Source organism: Notolepis coatsorum (genome assembly GCF_963971535.1).
Source record: "Notolepis coatsorum genome assembly, chromosome: 13".
In the NCBI taxonomy this organism is placed as follows: Eukaryota; Metazoa; Chordata; class Actinopteri; order Aulopiformes; family Paralepididae; genus Notolepis; species Notolepis coatsorum.
Genome location: NC_140177.1, coordinates 124581966 through 124603103, shown reverse-complemented (window position 1 = coordinate 124603103; position 21138 = coordinate 124581966). Strand labels below are relative to the sequence as shown.

The 21138-nt window shown below is 43.7% G+C and overlaps 1 protein-coding gene and 1 long non-coding RNA gene across 3 annotated transcripts in view; both read left to right on the top strand.

The window, feature by feature from the left end:
• LOC311239153 (sodium/potassium-transporting ATPase subunit alpha-1-like) overlaps window positions 1-479 on the top strand; it is a 91098-nt gene extending 90619 nt beyond the window's left edge. For both annotated transcript variants that reach the window (XM_084327407.1, XM_084327408.1), the window contains one exon: window positions 115-479. In XM_084327407.1, the coding sequence (XP_084183533.1) occupies window positions 115-143 (29 nt within the window). In that variant the 3' untranslated portion in view covers window positions 144-479. The remainder of the gene's footprint in view (window positions 1-114) is intronic.
• Window positions 480-11871: 11392 nt separating this feature from the next.
• On the top strand, window positions 11872-13297 carry LOC311238968. Its single transcript, XR_014620404.1, has 3 exons — window positions 11872-11894; window positions 12898-13035; window positions 13130-13297. It is a non-coding gene; the product is annotated as an uncharacterized lncRNA (long non-coding RNA).
• Window positions 13298-21138: the final 7841 nt, after the last annotated feature.

Here is a 21138-nt window from a genome sequence, read left to right as displayed (position 1 = left end):
TCTCTCTCTCTCTCTCTCTCTCTCTCTCTCTCTCTCTCTCTCTCTCTCTCTCTCTCTCTCTCTCTCTCTCTCTCTCTCTCTCTCTCTCTCTCTCCTTCTATCTCTCTTCTCCAGGTTGGGTGGAGCGGGAGACATATTATTAACATTCAGAGAACGTCAGTTGAAATTGTACATGTGTGTGTGTGTGTGCGTGCGCACATCCGTGTGTCTATACAGTACATGCGCATGTTTGTGTGCGTGTGCAAGCAAGCAAGGACCGTTAGGTTGTGTCTGTCAATTGTAATATTGCATGGATCAGTTCACGAATCGGATTATCCTCGAAAATACTGCTGAGAATGCGCTTGGAACGGTTCTCAAAGAAATTTTCCAGATGACATGTCCTGCATTAGATTGGCCTTGTACGCCTACTGTGCCTACAGTGAATTGTTGGATTTAATGTGTAGCATAGCCTATAGGTTATACAAGTATACCAAATGTTGTTTGCCAAATTAAATGTACCAAATAAAGTGTATTCCGAAATATCTGTGATTGCTGGAATTCATTGAGCAGTAAACAAACCTTTTGACGTTGAGCCTAAATGGACTAATGGAACCAAACATGTTATTTGATATTGATTGAGTCATTAGCTTCTCAGATCTTACAGTTTTTCTTTATTGCATAAACACTCAAATAAAAAAGATTACACAATTATCAAAACCTTACACCCAAGGAGCAACACCTGGGCCCAGACTTTCACCCCTATAAGCACAATGTCAGCCTCACACTTATTACAAAACAATACACACAGTGATTTGCAAAACACTAAACACACTTGCATTACATTAGACACAGAGTGTCAAATTACCACACAATTGGCTAAACACAGCCATCAGGTGCACAAACACATTATTGCTTAATTGTAGACACACCAATCAGGTTTAAGCACTATAACAATGCAGCAGGTGAGTTCACCTGTCTTCAACCAAATTGGAAGGAGAGTGAAGTACACAGAGAATGTGCAAATATACAATACATTCACCAAACACTACACAAGATAACCAATGATGCAGACTGATGCAAATATAAATTGTCTCTCCATATACCGAATCACAACAAAACATGTCCCAGTTTCCCATACATTCTCTGGCCAGATCCAGCTAGGCGAAGAGATAGTGTCTAGTCTTTTCATTTCTTTTTTTAATGTTTGTTTTTGTTTTACTGTAATTGTAGCCTGTACTGGATACAGTATTTTATGTTTGTCTGGTATTTGCTGAGATTACAGTGTTATGCATACTACTGTGATCAGTCTGCATCATTGATTTGGGTATATGGAGAGAAAAAATATATTTCCATCAGTCTGCTTCATTGATTTGGGTATATGGAGAAAAAAATATATATTTTCATCAATCTGCATCATTGAGTTGGGTATATGGAGAGGAAAAATATATTTTCATCAGTCTGCATCATTGAGTTGGGTATATGGAGAGGAAAAATATATGTTCATCAGTCTGCATCATTGATTTGGGTATATGGAGAGAAAAAATATATGTTCATCAGTCTGCCACATTGGTCTTGTGTAGTGTTTGGTGAATTTATTGTATATTTGCACATTCTCTGTGTACTTCACTTACAGTACTCTAATCAGTGGGAAGTAGAATTGCTAAAAGTGTTTTAGGTTACAGTTTTTCACAATTGCTAAAACACAGCCAGATATCTTTCTACTGAACGCACAGAGAGGAAATTGGTATCTATCTTCTTGTCTCTCTCTGGAGAAGACTGTTCCTTTAAAGGCCTGGGCCCTCATGCATCAACCTGACTTACGCACAGATTTGTGCTTAACCTGTGCGTACGATCATTTCTAAGCAAAGAGTGGGATTCATCAATTTCAACTTGAACTTGACTTAGTGCTTATGTGTACGCACAGCTCTGAGCACACTTAGCTGACGCCCAGTGGTAGAATATATTATTACAACAAGGAAATGAGCTTCTGTGCATAATAACACTGGCATGTTCTGTATGAACCGTAGTTCATTATAGTTCATTGTAAAATAGCAACAGTAGTGTAATTATGGTCAAAACCCTATAAATAGCATTTGGAATAATAGATCTTTCTCTCAGAATGAATGCAGCATGGTTTATATAGCGTTATCGGAATATACGGGGTGTAGGCTACTGACTGACTGCGCTCCGCGTAGCTTGATTGATTGATTGATTGAAAAGTTTATTAACAGATTGCAGAATGGGTACAGTACAGTACAGCTCAGTACATACAATTGTTAAGGGGATGCAGACCAGAGAAAGACTTTCGTCTTGTTTACATCAGGGTCCCCCATTTTCAATTCATCATAAATCATAAAGCTCAACTCGTTATTATTTTGCGCACAGACCGCAGAAACACGGGAACGTTTTGATTATATTCAAAAGGCTTTACGTTAACACTTTGGTTGCCTAAGGTTAAATTAATGATATACCATAGATTGCCAGCGCTATTTGTCTATGGAGAAAGTCCCCTTCTTTGCAGGGCTATAACTTTTTAAATTCTATTGCTACATTGCCATTATTAGGGCCCATTCAAAGTCCTATATGTATTGTTCATTGTGTAGCAACGTTAAACTTTTTCATTCACATATTCATAGTAAAGTATGGTCTAATGTATAAGTATGTTTTCATCTCTTTCTGCAGCTTTCTCCAGAACGTGATATATAGCCCCAAATGCATTATATTGATGATGAAATACAGTTTGATGGCAATCAGCGCGATATAAAAAATTACAACTAGACGTACTTCTAGAAGTTACTACACGTCATCTGATGTTGACCGGATGGGCGAGGGGGCGTTTATAATTCCGTGGGCAGCGTTATACCAATCATCTAATGTGGGTCAAATGTTGATAATATCAGTTATTATCGAAGACGGTAACGTTACACGCTGAAACTCACCCCAGTCTCCGCGCGCCGTTGGGCGATCATCGTCGAGTAGAAATTTTATCATTATGGGATATATTATTACCCGGTCCATCTCCAGCTTGTATAATGGTATATACGTCCAAATCATGTTGTTTATCGAGTTATTGGCAATCGATCGCTATGTAGAGTGACGAGCTAGAGTCACGGGACATGTACCGAGTGGCCGGAAGCAATACGGACGTCTAGCAAAACCTCTAGTGCGCTTCCTGTTAAGCGCTTGCGCCGATCGGCCACCAGATGGCGCTCCTGAACCGCCAGAGAGCTCAGTGGGTCCTGCTGGTGGATCTCAGGCCAGCGGAGGGACATTATGAATCCGATCGCAGATTTTTTAAATATTGATATAAAGACGACGTACAGCGTCCCCCGGCAACTTTAGCATGGCCAGCAAAGACGTCTAAAGACGGCTCCCGGCACCCAAAGTGTTAAACGAAACAAGTGGAGTTTCGAAGCTGTAAGCAGAGTCATATGAACACCCACGATATAGTGTTCTTCCCCCTTTTTACTGCATAAGAAAGAATAGAAAACGCATTGCAATGACACCAGATAGTGGACAGACTATGTATATGATGGGATTCAAGTTCGCGTTTTTGTTGATCATAGGCATGCTGTCAGAGTATGATATCTTAATCAAACATTCTAGAACATTTGTCGTCACAGATCATGTCCTAATAGAACATAGGCTATGGCATGGTCCATCGTGATATTGTGTGGACTGTTATTATTACTGTACCGGTACCACCCATTGTGACAACAGCCTTGTGAGTCCCGCACACAAACATGATGGAATTCAAGTTCATGTATTGAAAGGCAGGCTACATCATACATGCAGTGAGATTCATTGTTCTTGTATATGCTCTCGTATTATTGTTTATATAGGCTACCCAATACTGACATCAAAATAGATTGTAGTATGCCTCTAGAAATCATATGCAGCAGGTAGAAAATTTACGGGAGATCCATCGCGATTTGGAATAAAATTGAGGAGAACTTTAATCCCTGGGTATTAATCAAACAACACGGGAAAAGGCAGTCATATTCCAGCGCGGTCTTTATTAGTGTTTGCGCTGCCCAGGCAGCAATGGTTAATAGATATCATATCCGACATCACCGTTCTCATAACACGCTTCCCTCTGCTTAGTCCATTTTTCCACATTTCATGGGGGTATACCATTACCGTATATGGTTAATCGGGGCGGTTCTGGTATGCAAATACTTAAAACAGTGCACAAGCTCAAACGTAGGATCAAAGTCATATTCATCATGACAGGTGTGCGTAGAACCTGCGTACGCACGTGTGGTAAATCCCGACTTTCCTGTGCGTACACTCTAAATTCTGTGCTTACGTGTGGAAATAGAACATGTTCTACGCACACGTTGATGAATGAGGGCCCTGGTTCAGAATGCAAACTTAAAGGAAAACTCCAAAATTTTGGGAAATTTGCTTATTTAACATCTTCCCTGGAGTTAGACAAGAAGATACATACCTTTTTTTGTCTCTGCATGCATTAGGCTTAGGGAACGCCTGGACCGTTAGCCTAGCTTAGCTTCATCACTGGAAGTGGGGCAGTTCCCTATAGTCACTCCAAATACAATCAAAATACAACTCCAAAACGTCCCTGTAAACATGTTGTGATCTGTGTATTTACCACGTGGAGAAATAAAAAAAATAATTGTATTAGACATTTCCGTTTTCTAAGCAGATATACTCTGAACTATTTTTTGCCGAACCACTGCTGTCTGGGTGCAGTTATTCCACGTCACCACTTTCTAACGTCGAGGCCAGTGTTTACATATTCATGTCATTCAAAGGATCCGAACCGATTGACGTTATTATGGCTACCATGACTGTGGTAAGTTTTCATTTATATTTTTAGATGGAAGGCTGTATTCCATCTGTCTAACGTTAGCGAATATTGTGCGATTGATGAATAGGACATAACTTTGCTGGACTAGCCGACCTAGCTGTCCCTGCATCCGTTTTGATTCAATGCTACTTTCGCTTGCTGACTGGCGTTACATTAGCCCCTTTCGTGACTGATGCACGACTACCGGGTTTGGGTGAGTGAATCCACACTTGTGTTATTATTATTACTCTTTTATTGTGTAACGCTAGCCCCCCAAGTCAGTCAGAAGATCCTTAAGAACTTCTACTCATGTACAATAGAGAGCATCTTGACTGGCAACATCACCTCCTGGTTTGGGAATAGCACTGCACAAGACCGAAGCAGACTACAAAGAGTGACACGTTCAGCCGAACGCACAATTGGAGGGGGGCTCCCCACCCTCCAGAACATTTACAACAAGCGTTGCAAGGGCAAGGCTAAGAGAATCATTAAAGACTCCAGTCACCCGAACAACTGCCTCTTTGAACTGCTGCGGTCAGGCAAGCGATACCGGAGTCTCAAGGCGAGCACAGAAAGACTCAGAAGAAGCTTCTATCCCCAGGCCATCAGACTGCTAAACGAACAATGAACACTACACAACAACAACCACCAAACGCACATAGCACACACATCCACACGCACACACTCACTTTAAACAGACACACTGTAGCACCCACTCCACACACTTTATAGCACACACCCACTTTAAACAAACACACTGTAGCACCCACTCCCCACACTTTATATTTATTGATGAAGGATTGCACTACAACTCGTACACCTTACTGTAAATTGTACCTAAATTGTACCTCATCCCATTTCTGCTTTGCACTATATAGTACTGTACATTAGTACACTGCATAGTATTGTATATTATATGGTAACTCAGAACATTGTACATATGTCTATACCGAACACTGTGACCTCATTTTCTTCTTCTAAATTACATGCTATACTATGTTATTTGATACTATCTTGTCTAGCACAGAGCGTAACAGTAAGAAGCATTTTGTATGAAAGTATTCTGTACTTCTGTATGACAACTATTAAAGAAACTTGAAACTTGAAACTTGTTCGTGACTGTGATGCATGCCAACAGAGTTTGGACGAGTCCCTGTTGGCATGCATCAATCACAGCGTTACATAATAAACAAGACTACATTAGGCTACTCATAAATTGCTAACCTATTTTGTTTACTCAGGAGTTCAGGTCATAATTATGAACAGGACAACAGGTCTATGAACAAAGAAAATAGCATAAAATTGTCGTATTGGATCAGCTGTAATGAATTGCATTCCAAATATATTGCCATCATACTCGTTGTTCTGAAGGGCCAGATTAACACTGAGAATCTACGTTTTATTATTTTATATAACTTGTATATTATTTATATATATAAGCTATATACCTTTAAGCCTCCGTTTGAATCATAGCATTATTCGCTTTCCTCATTGGACAACGCCCTTGGCATTGACGGCGCCAACAGTCGCGCCCCCCAGACAAGTTCAAAGACGAGTCCGGACAAGTTGAGACATGCCTTTGGCCAGCGCATTGATTCCGGACAAGAGATTCGGTTGCGCCCTAGAAATGACTCTGAGTATATATTGTGGAAGGCGCAAGCAGCAGCAGTTCGTCCGATTTCGTGAAGTGAAGTGAAGTGCGAAGTGAACCCCGTAACTAGTGTGAACCTTAGCAAGTGTGTGTGGACTTAACGTAATTAGTATCAGAACACGAGGTGAACCTAGCAGCAGAACTATTGGACATGTGAGCAGTGGAACCTACCAGCGGTGTATCGTTACGGATAACTAGTAGCTCCTTAGATACGACCTTGATATTGTGGAACCCTTGTTGGTGGATTATAGTGAATTGTGTAAACGTAGTAACGTGGAGAAGAGCATTGTTAATACCATTGTCATTTGGATTTAACTACACCTGAAGATCTGCATCGGGCTAGCTTCGAGGACGAAGCTAGCTAGCTATCATCACTGCCGTCGGGCATTGGATTAAGAGCTATTACCCTGCTATCAAGCACTTGGATTACAAGGACTGGATCCGTATGAGACCCCCTTTCTTCAGTGACCAGCAGGAGTATCCGCCTATTCTTCAATTCCTCTGGAGCTTACCACTCCGTGGGGGAAATCACCAGTCTCCAGCTATACCCTCGTTTGCCCCTATATCGCCATCTCACTCCATGCAGCGTTCCGGTCTAGTATTATTAGCCTAGGAATTATTCATTCCCACTGACTTTGATACTCTGACATTCTACTATCATTCGCCATAAAAGAGCAACGTACTAATTCTCAGTTGTACATTTGATATTGCTAATAAAATACTGTAAACGTTATCTCTTTGTCACCGTGCCGTCTATTGAGTGTCTGCCATATTTAACTGTACTGTCTGGCAAGTAATAATAATATTTAGTAGTGCTTTAATCTATCACAATCTTTAATACAGTCAGGGTTTTGTAACCCCTCAGTTACACTTGTGTTATTTCCCCTTAACATATTGAATAAATAAAAACATATTATTGTTCCGCCCATACTTTGTAGCCTCTTTTATAAACAAGTTAAATCATTAACCCTTTCACTGCCGCACTACCAAAAGGTTAACCCTTTCATTGCCACATGACAGCCGCCGTCGGCGACCATCGGTTGTGTGATAGTAAAGGGTTAACCTTCTGTCGTGTGGCAGTGAAAGGGTTACATTTCACGGTGTCTGTGAAGCCTGGTCTATTCACTGTGTCCATGGAAACGAAGATGAACACAGCCATAAAGGTCTGGTTTCCTTATGTAGAAAAGATAGTCAGTTTATTTTTCTGATAACTACATCACTACATAACTCATAAATGTTCAGACAAGCTTAATTTTTGGTTATGTGTGATACTCCGTATCAGTGTTGTAGTCGAGTCACTAAATCTCAAGTCCGAGTCGAGTCTCGAGTCCCTAGTGTTCGAGTCCAAGTCCGAGTCCGAGTCATCGGCGCTCAAATCCAAGTCGAGTCACGAGTCCTGAAAATCAGTCCAGGTCTCGGACTCGAGTACTACAACACTTCTCTGTATACAGCCAATTCAATGTTCTAGTCGCAGTTTCTTTCAAGCTATCGCAGATGCCTGGATTTGGAACAGATTTTGGCTCTTTTTGTCCGAGCTGTTTGGCAGGCTGTCATGTACAGGCGTAGAGACAGCTCTGTGCAGGAGTGCAACGGCAAGGTCTCCTTCACATCTATTCAGACAATGCGGCAAAACCGCAAGTTTCCCCTTCTTTTGAATGGGGGTAGTTGCTTCTTTTGAACAGGGGTAGTTGCTTCTTCTGAATGGGGGTAGTTGCTTCTTCTGAATGGGGGTAGTTGCTTCTTCTGAATGGGGGTAGTTGCTTGTTCTGAATGGGGGTAGTTGCTTCTTTTGAATGGGGGTAGTTGCTTCTTTTGAATGGAGGTAGTTGCTTCTTTTGAATGGGGGTAGCTGCTTATTTTAAAGGGGGGTAGTTGCTTCTTTTGAAGGGGGGTAGTTACATTGAGCTCCAGGCAGTTGTTACCACATGGGGTCACCCAACGAAGCGGAGCAGCGTTCCATGAGAAAGTTAAGTAATGGTTGCATTGCTGTGAAATATGCTGTGCACATTCATGACTGCAAAAGGAAGAAACCTGTTGATGTTGGTGGGTCCTAATTAATGACCCTTCTTCTGCTGCCACCATCAGGCCAACCTGACCCGTTTGTTGTACAGTCACACATTTTGCTGTGAACATTCTTGACCCCTAGAGGAAGGCATCTATTGACCGCATGACCTTTCCTCTAGCGCCGCTATCAGGCCAAACTGAGAAAAGCATATCTTGGAAAGTAATGGCCGACTTACCATAAAATCGCTGTGCACATTCATGATCCCAAGAGCAGGCGTGGGGAATAATGGGATCCAGTAACGGGCGTTATGTCATCAAGATACAACAAATTTAACTGTATTCCAAAATAATTTAGAGGGAAAAAAATACATAATATGAATTTATTGACATTTATTATTTTCTTTTAATGGGAATTGCTTTTCAGGATTACATTTTATTCACCTCTGTCCCTTTAAATCATCCCGTCTGTCCAAACCATAACTCCAGATACTGGTGCTGATGTAAAGTTGGCACACTCCAGTCTGATCGGAGTCCTGTTGCACTAGACAATTAATTTCATGACATTAACGTGACTGTACCTCTGCCCTTTTCACGTTGTTCCTCCTCTTCTTTCCTTCTTTTCCTTCCCTGAGCACCGGACTGCTTTGGTCTTTTCGACATGATGATAGCATAATGTGAGGGCCACGTCAGATAGCCACACGTTACCATTGCCCAGAGAGGGGGAGCGCAGGTAAAGTATATTTGCCTGGCTGGAGGGGGGTGGGGTGACATGAACTAAGAAATTATTATTATTTAAAAATGTTACTTGTCCTTTTGGACAAGTTATGTTTTTGTAGGTTTTTATTATTGATTTTTGCTACCGGGCAGTCCGGTAGAGAGAGAGAGAGAGAGAGAGAGAGAGAGGAGGAATGGGAGATAGACCGGGGAAGACATTCGGCAAAGATCACTGGGTCCGGGAGTCGAACCCAGGTCGGCCGTGTTGCACCGTAGTGCTGTATGCGGTGCGCCACTCCAGAAATTATTATTATTTAATAGGCTATGCTATAGAGCAGGGGTTCCCAAACTTTTTCAGCTCGAGACCCAAAAAAGAAATTTGGTGTTTCCCCGGGACCCAAACTTACAAAAATACATCATGAATTGCCATAACATGGGCGGCTGGGTAGCGCAGCGGACTAAGCGCCTGCCTACCACCGCAGAGACACTGGTATCGAATCCAGCTGTCAGCGGTACCTCCGGCTTGGTCGGTCGTCCATACTAACACAATTGGCAGTGTTAGATGGTGGGAAGCCGGTGGGGTGTGTATCCTGGCCGTTGTAAACAGCGACTCCTACAGGTCGGTCGGGGCGCCTGCTCAGCGAGGAAGGGAACTGGGGGAAGTAGTGTGAGCCTCCCACGCGTTACGCTCCCCCAGTGAGAGTCCTCGCTGTCAGGTGAAAAGAAGCGGCTGGCTGACTCCACATGTATCGGAGGGGACATGTGATAGTATCTATCAACCCTCCCTAGACCGGCAAGTGGGGGGTAAATGCGCGCAACGACCAGGAAGGGAGGGAAGGGAATTGGCATAACGACTAAATTGGGATGGGAGAAAAATACAGAAAAAGGGGGAGAAAAAAGTAGATAAAAATAAAAATGAATTGCCATAACGATTATATGAGTACTGGCTGAGCGTCTTGCTCTTCGCCATTGAGATGTACCTCATCTCCAGTACCTACTGTACTTCATTAACGAAAAACAAATGCACCCAGCATCTGACCAGGCCCCGCCCCAGTGCCGTACTATAAGGCACCAGGCGTGGTCACCACTCGCCCTTCCTCGGAAAAAGTTTCCATCAGAAAACCCCTCCCAAGGGACCTCAGGGCGCGCTAAGAGCAAGACGCTCAGCCAGTACTCATATAACTCGTTATATAGTCGTACTGGCAAATCGCGTCTTGCTCTTCGCCATCGAGATATGGGGACAGAGCAGACGCGAGGACCGACAAATGCACCCCCTGAGGACCCGGAAGCCTACATCAGGGGGGAGGGGAGTCCCGTCACCCCTCCTTCCTAGTGAAGAGGGGGCGGCAGTCAACTCCACCCAAGTGCGAAAAAGAGGGAACTAGAAACCTCCAAACGCACAGCACAGGCGGGACCACGTGTGACACAACACCTTGTGGTCCACACCCACACACCCCTGCTACCCCACCGAAAGGAGGGAAGCAGGAGAGGTTCCAGACCTCAGAACCGCCTGGGAGACAGAACCCCCGGTCATGTCCATGAGGTAAAACCTTACGAAGGGACCCGGGGAGGACCATGAAGCAGCAGCACAGATGTCCTCCACGAGGCCCCCCCTAACAGGGCGGCAGAGGCCGCCACCCCACGAGTGGAGTGCGCCCTGACACCCCCAGGGGGGGCCAGCCCAGCCAACGTGTAGCAAAGGGCAATGCCCTCGCACAACCAATGGGACAGGCGCTGTTTCGACAGTGCCTTACCAGCGCGAGAGCCACCGCAACAGATAAAAAGCTGATCGGTAGCCCTGAGGCCCTGAGTACGGCTGAGGTAAATCCCCAAAGCCCGGACCGAACATGACAGGTGAAGGCTCGCCTCTAACTCACTAGCGTGAGGAGGCGGATGAAACGCCTGAACCATAATATCCCTGGAGCGGAAAGAGCTCCGGATATTTCCTGGCACGAAGACTGGATTAGGCCTCAGAGTGGCACCGCTATCGAAACGAATAGACAGACACTCAGGCCGCACCGAGAGAGCACTGAGCTGACCCACGCGCTTAACGGAGGTGATGGCCAGCAGGAGCGCAGTCTTGAACGACAGCTGTTCCAAAGGCGCTTGCTCAAGAGGCTCAAACGGGGCCTCCGACAACCGGCCGAGGACCAATTGAAGATCCCAACTCGGAGCCAAAAAACTTTTCACTGGCTTAAGGCGGCGAGCGCCAAGCAGGAAACGCTTCACAAGAGGGTGGCGGGACAACGCAACGCCCTCAAACCCCTTATGACAAGAGGATATAGCCGCAGCATACAGTTACAGCATTGCAAATTGAGGTCCCTCCTACCGCCGTTTCAACGCCCTCTGCCGCCCGTTAGCTGCTCTCGTCAAATGGTTTTATTAGGGTGGGTGCGGTTTCTGTTTTGTGCCGCCAGGAGGCGCAAAGTCAAAGTCAAGTTGGAATTATATCCTTCCTTCGAGACAACCGAACTTGCTATGCCTCCTAAATGTGAATCGGAAATACAAAAATACCGGCTACAGCAAAGACCTATGGCTATTCCAAATGGCACGTAAACCCCATTGTTTTAGTGGTTTGTCCACTAATGTCCATTATTGAGGACCAAGTACGTGCCCTTAATCGGCAGCGTGTGCCGGGAACAGTGCAGGAGTGGACGACCAAATCGACCAGGGTAAATACTGGCTGGTGTTCGGGTCACCGGAGACGCTTGTGGGGAATGAACGTTGGATTAAGTGGTAAGTCAAATGATCTGATCTTCACTGTTTTATCTGCCGCTTACGTGACGTGACAGGGGCTACTGTTTCATATGATCTAACGAGTGGTGGTCACTGCTGTTTTCAAGTCCAATTGATCGTCAAATGCGAGGGGAGCACACAAACAAGAACAACTCCGTTATAATCCCATACAAAGAGCAAATTGACTGGCTTAATGCACAAAGAAAACAACACATTTCGAGTAGTCTTCCCTTGTACACATACTGTAAACAGTACTGTATATTCTCGAAGTCAACTTCCTTTGACTGGGTAGAGCAGACGGGAGAGTCGACCAAAGCAGACCCTGGTCCCCCAAGTCAAATTCTACGTATGTCTGCTCTACCCATTTCATAACAGGTGAGAATAAGGAACACATATTTATATAGTAAATTAAGTTGTATTGGCTGTGAGGCTGTAAACAGCAGATGTTAGCTGCTAGCTGATTGATTGATTAGCTAGCAGTCTCTGCTAGCTACTTCCCCATAATAGTCCATTCTCAGTGTAGCCTACATGCCTTTTTCATTTTTATATGTTACTAGTATACTATTTATCAATCACATTCAGTGTTGTTGTCCTTGCTCTAAGGACTTGTTATTGAATAGTCGTATTGCTTGTAATATACATGTCATATGTATATATTCTCTGTCAGGATCTATGGGGTAACAGTACTGTATATTTGCATATCATATTATGTCACAAATGTAACAGTACTATATACCTGTATGTCATGTATGTCCCTATGCCATAAATGTCATGATGTCATGTATGTTGAGTATGTCACAAATGTCACTATGAATTGAAAATGGGGGACCCTGATGTAAACAAGACGAAAGTCTCTCTGGTCTGCATCCCCTTAATAATTGTGTGTATTGAGCCGTACTGTATTGTATCCATTCTGCAATCTGTTAATAACGTTTTCATTCATTCATTCATTCATTCATTCATTCATTCATTCATTCATTCATTCATTCATTCATTCATTCAGGTGCAAAGGTCAATGACCAAACACACCCAGACTACATTCCATCTGTATTCCCTTCAACATCACAGTCTACACCATCTACGTCAACGAACATCAGTCGCCATGAGCGGCGTGCAAAAAGGAACTCCTCTTCATACCATCGTAAGTGATATCATCTAGTTTTCAGTTATGTGCCAAAATCAATGGGTTCCTAAATTGCAGTTTCTTATTAGTATGGTTTTTATTTCATTTAAAGTGACTCCCCACAAGAGGACTAAACGTTGCAGCCAAGACATCCAAGTTGAGGCAGCAGCCCAAGTTGAGGAAGCAGCCACACCTCCCATCACTGAGCAGTCTCTGTTTGACGAGATGCAGTCTCTCAGAGAGGAGAGGGATGCAGCCAAGGAGGATGGTGACCAACAGAGAACCAAGGTCGAGTCGGACAGCAACAACACCAAATGCAAAATGATGACAGGTGTTACCTGGCCAGTGCTTCAGAACTTGTTTTCTTACTGTCACACAGAGAAGACAAGGAGCACCATAATCTCACCCATAGATCAGCTATTTATCACCCTTGTCAAACTGCGTCACGACATGTCCTTTGACCTCATTTCCCACATCAGAGGTGTGTCAAAGGCAACAGTCATCAAAGTGTTCTGGACCTGGATAGACCTGATGTACGTCAAGCTTGACTTCTTGATTAAATGGCAGTGCAGGGACCAAATATTCTCAACCATCCCCCCAGTATTCAAAACAAAGTTTCCCCGTCTCACATTACAGTTCTACTTTTGTTTTGATGTGAAAAGTGATGCTGCATAAGATGACTGCACTTAGCACTGACTGAGAAAGTACACATTACAGTTCTACTTTATAAAATGCTAATTGTAAATATGTTTGTCAATGTCAATGTTTGTCAACCACATACCAGGGGCACAACAACTATAGCAAACATCATTTTGAAAGAATAACCTTGCTTTATTGTTCAAATATACAAATAAGAATGAAATGTTCTGTTCTTCTATTGCAGTTTTATCTGTGAGTGCTATTTCAGCATGCACAACAATGCAAGTAAAGAAAATGCAAAACTAACTTCTGCTATTGCTTTTTTTTAGATACAAAAATACAAAAAATTTATTGTCACATTAACTTTCTGTGACTGAGTGCTATTTCACAACAATGCATGTAAAAAATGGTTATTTTTTTTAGATACAAAAATACAAAAGTGCTATTTCAAGTTTAAACATGCATAACATATGCATAACAGCAGCATTGGCAGGCCTACAATTTCAACATGCACAACAATGCATGTAAAAAATGCTTATTTTTTTTATATACAAAAATACAAAAGTGCTATTTCAAGTTTCAACATGCACAACAATGCATAACATATGCATAACAGCAGCATTGGCAGACCTACATTTTCTCCAAGAAGGAAGCCATAACATAAAACTTCAAAAGGGCTAAAAACTAAATTACAAACATCACAAAACAAACTGGTCAGACTACTGCTTGACCTTACTCCTAGAACGCACCTCACCCCTGCCCACTTTGACAATTTTTTATTTTTTTATTTAACCTTTATTTAACCAGGAAGTCCCATTGAGATACAAGATCTCTTTTGCAAGGGAGACCTGGCCAAGATGACAGCAATAACACCCGAAAACATCAGACAGCAATAAAATGTGCGGTACATCACACAAGAACATAATAAAAGTGCATGTACACAATACACAATACATCACACGTAAACATAAAAACACAAAACAGAACAGTCTACATAACAGTAAAAGTGTACGACAGTAAAATACAGGGCAATACAGTAACTATAATATAGTTAGGGTTAGACTTCTTTTTCTTTTTTCTGCACTCCGGGCAATACCATGTCTTGCTTTTCGGTAGCCTTTTGAGGTTTAGACACCTGGGATGGAACCAGTCATCACAGGTGTCACAGCCAACCATGCTCTCTGATTCTGTTGTTGTTTTACACAAGCAGTAGACTGGAGTGCTTGTGCTGCTGGCCGCCTGTTGCTCCTGTTGGGTGGGTAACACTGGTAAATTTGTGGCAACATTCTTTTTATTATTTATTTTTTATTTAAAAAATATTATTTTGTATAACTCACCCTGCCATACAGTCACAGTGACCTGCAACCACCTTTCCCGTGCCATCTAAGGCCACCCAAGGATGATGTGGATCATCATTCACTCTGTAGGATGGTCTGACATCCGCCCGCAACAAGGTGCACCTTGTCAGTTTCCGGTGGAACACAAAGAAGCGGTATGCCTCTAAAGACTTATAGTTCTCCATGGCTTCTGATGAGAATACACCTGAAATAATAATGTAACTCTGGCCTGATCAATATTCTTCAGTTTTTTATCTTATCTTATCTCCTATCGGTACTGTTGTCATTATGAATTGAAAATGGGGGACCCTGATGTAAACAAGACGAAAGTCTTCCTCTGGTCTGCATCCCCTTAACAATTGTGTGTATTGAGCTGTACTGTATTGTACCCATTTTGCAATCTGTTAATACAATTTCCATTCAATTACTGTATCTATGGAGGACAAACATGTCATGTCCAAATGTCATATCTAGCTACAGGCTATTCAATGGCACATTTTCATATTATTCCTTGCACAGGGCTTAATATTTCTCTTTTCTAACAGAGAATTGAAATAAAATATCCCTATAGGCCGTAAAGTGAATGCTGTATCGTTTCACCCCTTTTTTAAAGTTTTAAATAGACAATAATAAAAATAGTAGATGTAAACAAGACGAAAGTCTTTCTCTGGTCAGTATTGTACCCATTGTAGTGGAATATACTATGGAATATATTACATTGGATGCCATTTTGTCACAGGAAAGATTAGCCTCTAGGATGGAACTGTGACCGTACTCAGATGCATTTGACACCTCCCTGCCCCCTCTCCTTGATGAGGTGTTAATAGGTGGGTAGGTGGGGTGGGGGGCTGTACATTGATGGTGGGGGGGGGGGGGGGGGGGGTTGTCTCAACACTGTTTTTTTCAAGTCAGGTCAAGTCAGCTTTATTTGAACTCTGCAGAGGAAGGATGCACTTTGCAATGTACAAACGTCTTTCTCTGGTCTGCATCCCCGTAACAATTGTGTGTATTGACTGTAGTTTACCCATTCTGCAATGGTAATAAAATTCTCATTGTAAAAAAATAAGTTGTATCTATTCTATTCTACTATTTTATTGCACTGCACTATTTTACTCTGTCTATTTTATCTTACTATTTTTTAGATTGCTGGACAGTAGTCCAGATGTGACAAAACTAGTGATTGTATGACTTGCTTGGTACAGTAGCTGTGTCTGTTAAAAAATAGGCATTCCGTCTAATAATTGAAATACTTCTGCTCATTTTTGTTACAGTATTGTAGTGGCCATACTGGTTGTTTACATCAGGGTCCCCCATTTTCAATTCATCGTAACATATATGACATACACGACATACAGATAGACAGTACTGCTACATCTATACATTTATGACATACCAGATTTGCAAATACAGTACTGTTTGTGATACATAGTAGTATAGACATAGCAGCATAGGTAGTACTGTAGTAGTAGATAGTAATACATACTGTATTGTATTCTAATGATATTCCTACTTCTGCAGTAGTTGCATTTATTTTACAACATATTCAAAATAGTTTTGGGAGCAGGACTAAGTGGATTATGACTTCTGGAATCTATTCAGTTCATGACAACAATACATGACAACAATAACAATACACTTTTGTATTTATTAATGTCCAGATGTGACAAAATGGCATCCAATGTAATAAAAAAAAGTCAATCAACGAACTCGATTCTTGTACCGGATCTCCTCCCTGGTAAACAAGAATACCCTGAAGACTCTGGCAGGAGCACTCATTCAAGGGTACTACGACTATGCTTGCACCCAGAGTTGCGTTGTTATTATGGGCTGAGCCGCCACGCAGGATAATGACGCCGCGCGCACGCGCGCGCGCACACGCACGCGCGGCCCCGCGCGCATGCGCATATGTTCCCTCGCGCACAATAATACACGTTGTTTGTATAGCCTTTCATACAGAAACTGCAGCTCAAAGTGCTTCACAACAGAATTAAGACAGGCATAAAATGAGCACATAAAGTGCAGACATATAAAATCAGTTTTTCACATTAGGATCTAACATCCCAACAGGCAACCTTGTTTATGGTTTGATTCAGTTTTAATATAAATAATAAAAATAAAGAGAAGATTAATTAATTATCTACTCAGTCCCGAAGTTTGTGATGTAGATATGGAATGTCCCGGGTTGCTGCTGTTTGCAGAGTGTGTTGTTGTCCGGGGGTGAGTGGTGGTGGGTGGGGGGTTGAATCAAAACAGTTGTCAATTCGGAATTGACGGCTGTTTTGATTTGGCCCTTCGTTCGCCGTCGTTCACCTTTGGACGGCGGTGCACTCTGTGGGCAGCGGCAACTTGGGACGTTCCATATTTACATCACAAAGAGTCCCAGACTGGTTGAAGACACCAGCCTATAGCGGCTATTGTTATGATAATGCGAGGTAGCGCCGGGGCCCGGGACTCGGCAGGTAAACACGAGCCGAGCCGAGCGCAGCGCGTTCTCGCGAGCGCGTGCATGTGCGTGCACGCGCTTCTGCTCAAATCTTTAATACTCAGTGAGGTACCACTGAGTGGTACCCCGTGCCATGAACAACGCATGCCTGCTTGCACCTCATGGTACCAAAGCACCTCAAAGGCACTAAAAACCAAATTACAAACATCTCAAAACAAACTAGTCAGACTACTGCTTGACCTGACTCCTAGAACCCACCTCACCCCTGCACACTTTGCCAACCTAGGATGGCTTAGAGTAGACAACAGAGTACAGCAACTTGCAATGGGCCTGGTCTACAAGATACACTACACGACCAAGGTACCCATGTACATGTCAAAATACTTCCCAAAGGTCAGTGAATACCACGATCACAACACCAGAGGGAGCTCCACAAATCATGTAAAACCCAGATTCGGCTCAAACAAGGGACTAAACACGTTTCGCAATTATGCCACAACAATGTGGAACGCCCTACCCAAAGCTGTAAAGGAATGTAAATCACTACCCACTCTCAAAAAACACCTACGGGAGACTGCAATTCAAAACTGGCCCCTACAAATGTCCTAACCCAGTTGTACAATAAAGACCAAGCATGGCTTTGTCAGTATTCCAATGTACAGCCCCACCCAACCCCACCCCACCTACCCAACCTCCTCCAATGTACAGTTTCCATGGCAAATGTATGTCAGTATTCCAATGTACAGTGTCCCTAGTAAGAGATATGTACAGATATAGATATAGTATTAATATGTACAGTGATACAGGTATAAAGACACTATGGTAGTAAGTCATACTGACCAGCAGTGTAACTAGTAAGAGTAGGTAAGAGATATGTACAGATATAGATATAGTATTAATATGTACAGTGATACAGGTATAAAGACACTATGGTAGTAAGTCATACTGACCAGCAGTGTAACTAGTAAGAGTAGGTAAGAGATATGTACAGATATAGATATAGTATTAATATGTACAGTGATACAGGTATAAAGACACTATGGTAGTAAGTCATACTGGCCAGCAGTGTAACTAGTAAGAGTAGGTAAGAGATATGTACAGATATAGTTATAGTATTAATATGTACAGTGATACAGGTATAAAGACACTATGGTAGTAACTAGTAAGTCATACTGACCAGCAGTGTAACTAGTAAGAGTAGGTAAGAGATATAGTATTAATATGTACAGTGATACAGGTATAAAGACACTATGGTAGTAAGTCATACTGACCAGCAGTGTAACTAGTAAGAGTAGGTAAGAGATATAGTATTAACATGTACAGTGATACAGGTATAAAGACACTATATGGTAGTAAGTCATACTGGCCAGCAGCGTAACTAGTAAGAGTAGGTAAGGGATGTACAGATATAGATATAGTATCTACAGATATGTAAATGTCATTAACAGATTGCAGAATGAGTACAATACAGTACAGCTCAATACACACAATTGTTAAGGGGATGCACAGACCAGAGAAAGACTTTAGTCTTGTTTACATCAGGGTCCCCCATTTTCAATTCAGTGATATATATTTTTGGGCATACACTTACAATATAAGCAGCTGGGAAACACATTATATGATGTATTCAGGGCCATTTCACGTTGATTAAACGTTACACATTACATCCTGCTAAATGAACGTTAACTAATATTACGCGGCCAGTGTTGAAAAGCCTTGAGGTCGCATTCAATTTTCGAGAGACCATAACGTTAACTTGACAGCAATGTGGATACAGCTTTATTTGAGCAGTTGCTACTGTAACGTTACCTTAGTTGACTACATAACTGTAGTAAACAAACTAACGTTAAACCTAATTTAATTTACCAGTAAATTCAGTACAGCGACAGCTGAAATCCACAGGACAGCCTGATCACAATAATCGACGGGCCAGTTACATTTCCCCCAACCAGAGCCTAACTAGAGCCACATTCTGCGAATCAGAGGCAGAGTAGGGCGGGTCTTCGGTGCCAGCACGTTGGGTTGTCTCGTAAAGAATAATACTGCACTGTATCTGAGTATCTAGATGATTATCCATAAAAAACGCACGTTAATCGAAAATACCACACCATTACTGTACCAATGACAGTCAAATAATCTACAGAAAAGCATTACATTGCAAAATAATATGTCCAAGACTAGTGTCGCATGCACACACACACACAGATTGTAGAATAGCTCCCTCTCTCCACCGTGTAACTCGACTCCCCCTACTGGTTGAACCAGGCAGAGCAGCGTAAAAAGACGTCATCTAGCGTCATCTAGCTTGCTACCGGCGGTAGACGCCTCGTTTTCCAGTCCCACATCTGTATACCCTCACCGTCGAAGCCGACAGTCTATCAAGGATAGACTGAAGGAAGGTAAGGACAGCGTCCAGGGGGCAGGACACCGGGTCCCGGCCCCCCACCTTACACCACTATTGGAACATACGCCACCTACCCGCGTAAACCGCGATAGTGGAGGGAGCATGCGCGCTCCGGATGGTGTCAACCACAGAAGGATCCATCCTCTCCAGACTCACCCTCTCACCAGCCAAACCATCAGCGGCTGGCCCAGCACAGGGAACTAACACAGAGACCCGTGCGCTTGAGAGAGGGCCCGCAATGACCAAGGAACAGGCCACGACGGGGCTACAAAGAGCTGGATCAGGACCGGGAACCACACAGCTGCGCCCCGGTCCGGCGCAATCAGGATCAAGGTCCTGTGCTCCTCAACGTACCCGCCCCAACAACTGACCCAACAGATGTATGGGGGGAAAGAATCCCAGGCGGCCACGGCATCGGTCCCAGACCTGCCTGACTATGTCCGGACGTAATCCCCACTCGTCAGGGTGAGGACCGCTCCGCGACATCACACCTGTACCCACATTCACCCTGCCGGGGATGTGGAGAGCCCTCAGGCTGCGCAGATGGAGAACGCCCATAGCCAGCCGCCCGCCGCCCGGTGCAGATGGGGGGAGCGTACTCCTCCCTGTCTGTCGATATACGACACCGGCGTCGTATCGTCCGTCCTGATCAAACACCGTTTGAGGACCAGAAGGACCGCCTTCAATACCAACACATTGAATGTAGTGCAGACCGGGCAGCATGGCTTGCCAGCTGCCCCCTACTGCGTTGGCCCGACGCGTCTCCAGCGAGGGAGGCGTCGGTGAAAAACGTGACGTGTGACAGCCTACTGCCCATAGGGACCCCCCTGGTGAGGACCCCAGGCCCTCCCCAGGGGGCGAGGTCCCTCAGTACTGACACGGGAACCTTAGCCGCTTCCACTTGCCTCTCACCGGGTCTATTTCCATACTGGAAAAAACCACCTCCGTAACCTCCTCCTGGGGTGAAGAAGAGGCCAAGAGGGACCACGGAATGAGCAGATGCCATCATACCGAGCAGGCGTATCACGGACAGCGCCGTAACCGTCCTAGGACGGAACCTCCCGAGCGTGTCGACAACACGCTCTGAGAGGGATGCCCATAGCACTCCACCCGTTGACTGGGAAGAGGAGTACTCTACTTCCAGTCTACAGCAAACCCCAGGCTGGTAGGAATTCCACCACCTGCCTGGTATGAGACCTGACGATCCACCTTGACCGCCAAGGACCAGAACGTCGTCAGGGCAGAATACACTTCGTAACCCCTGACGACGCAGAGGCCCCAGTGCGGCCTCCACGCAC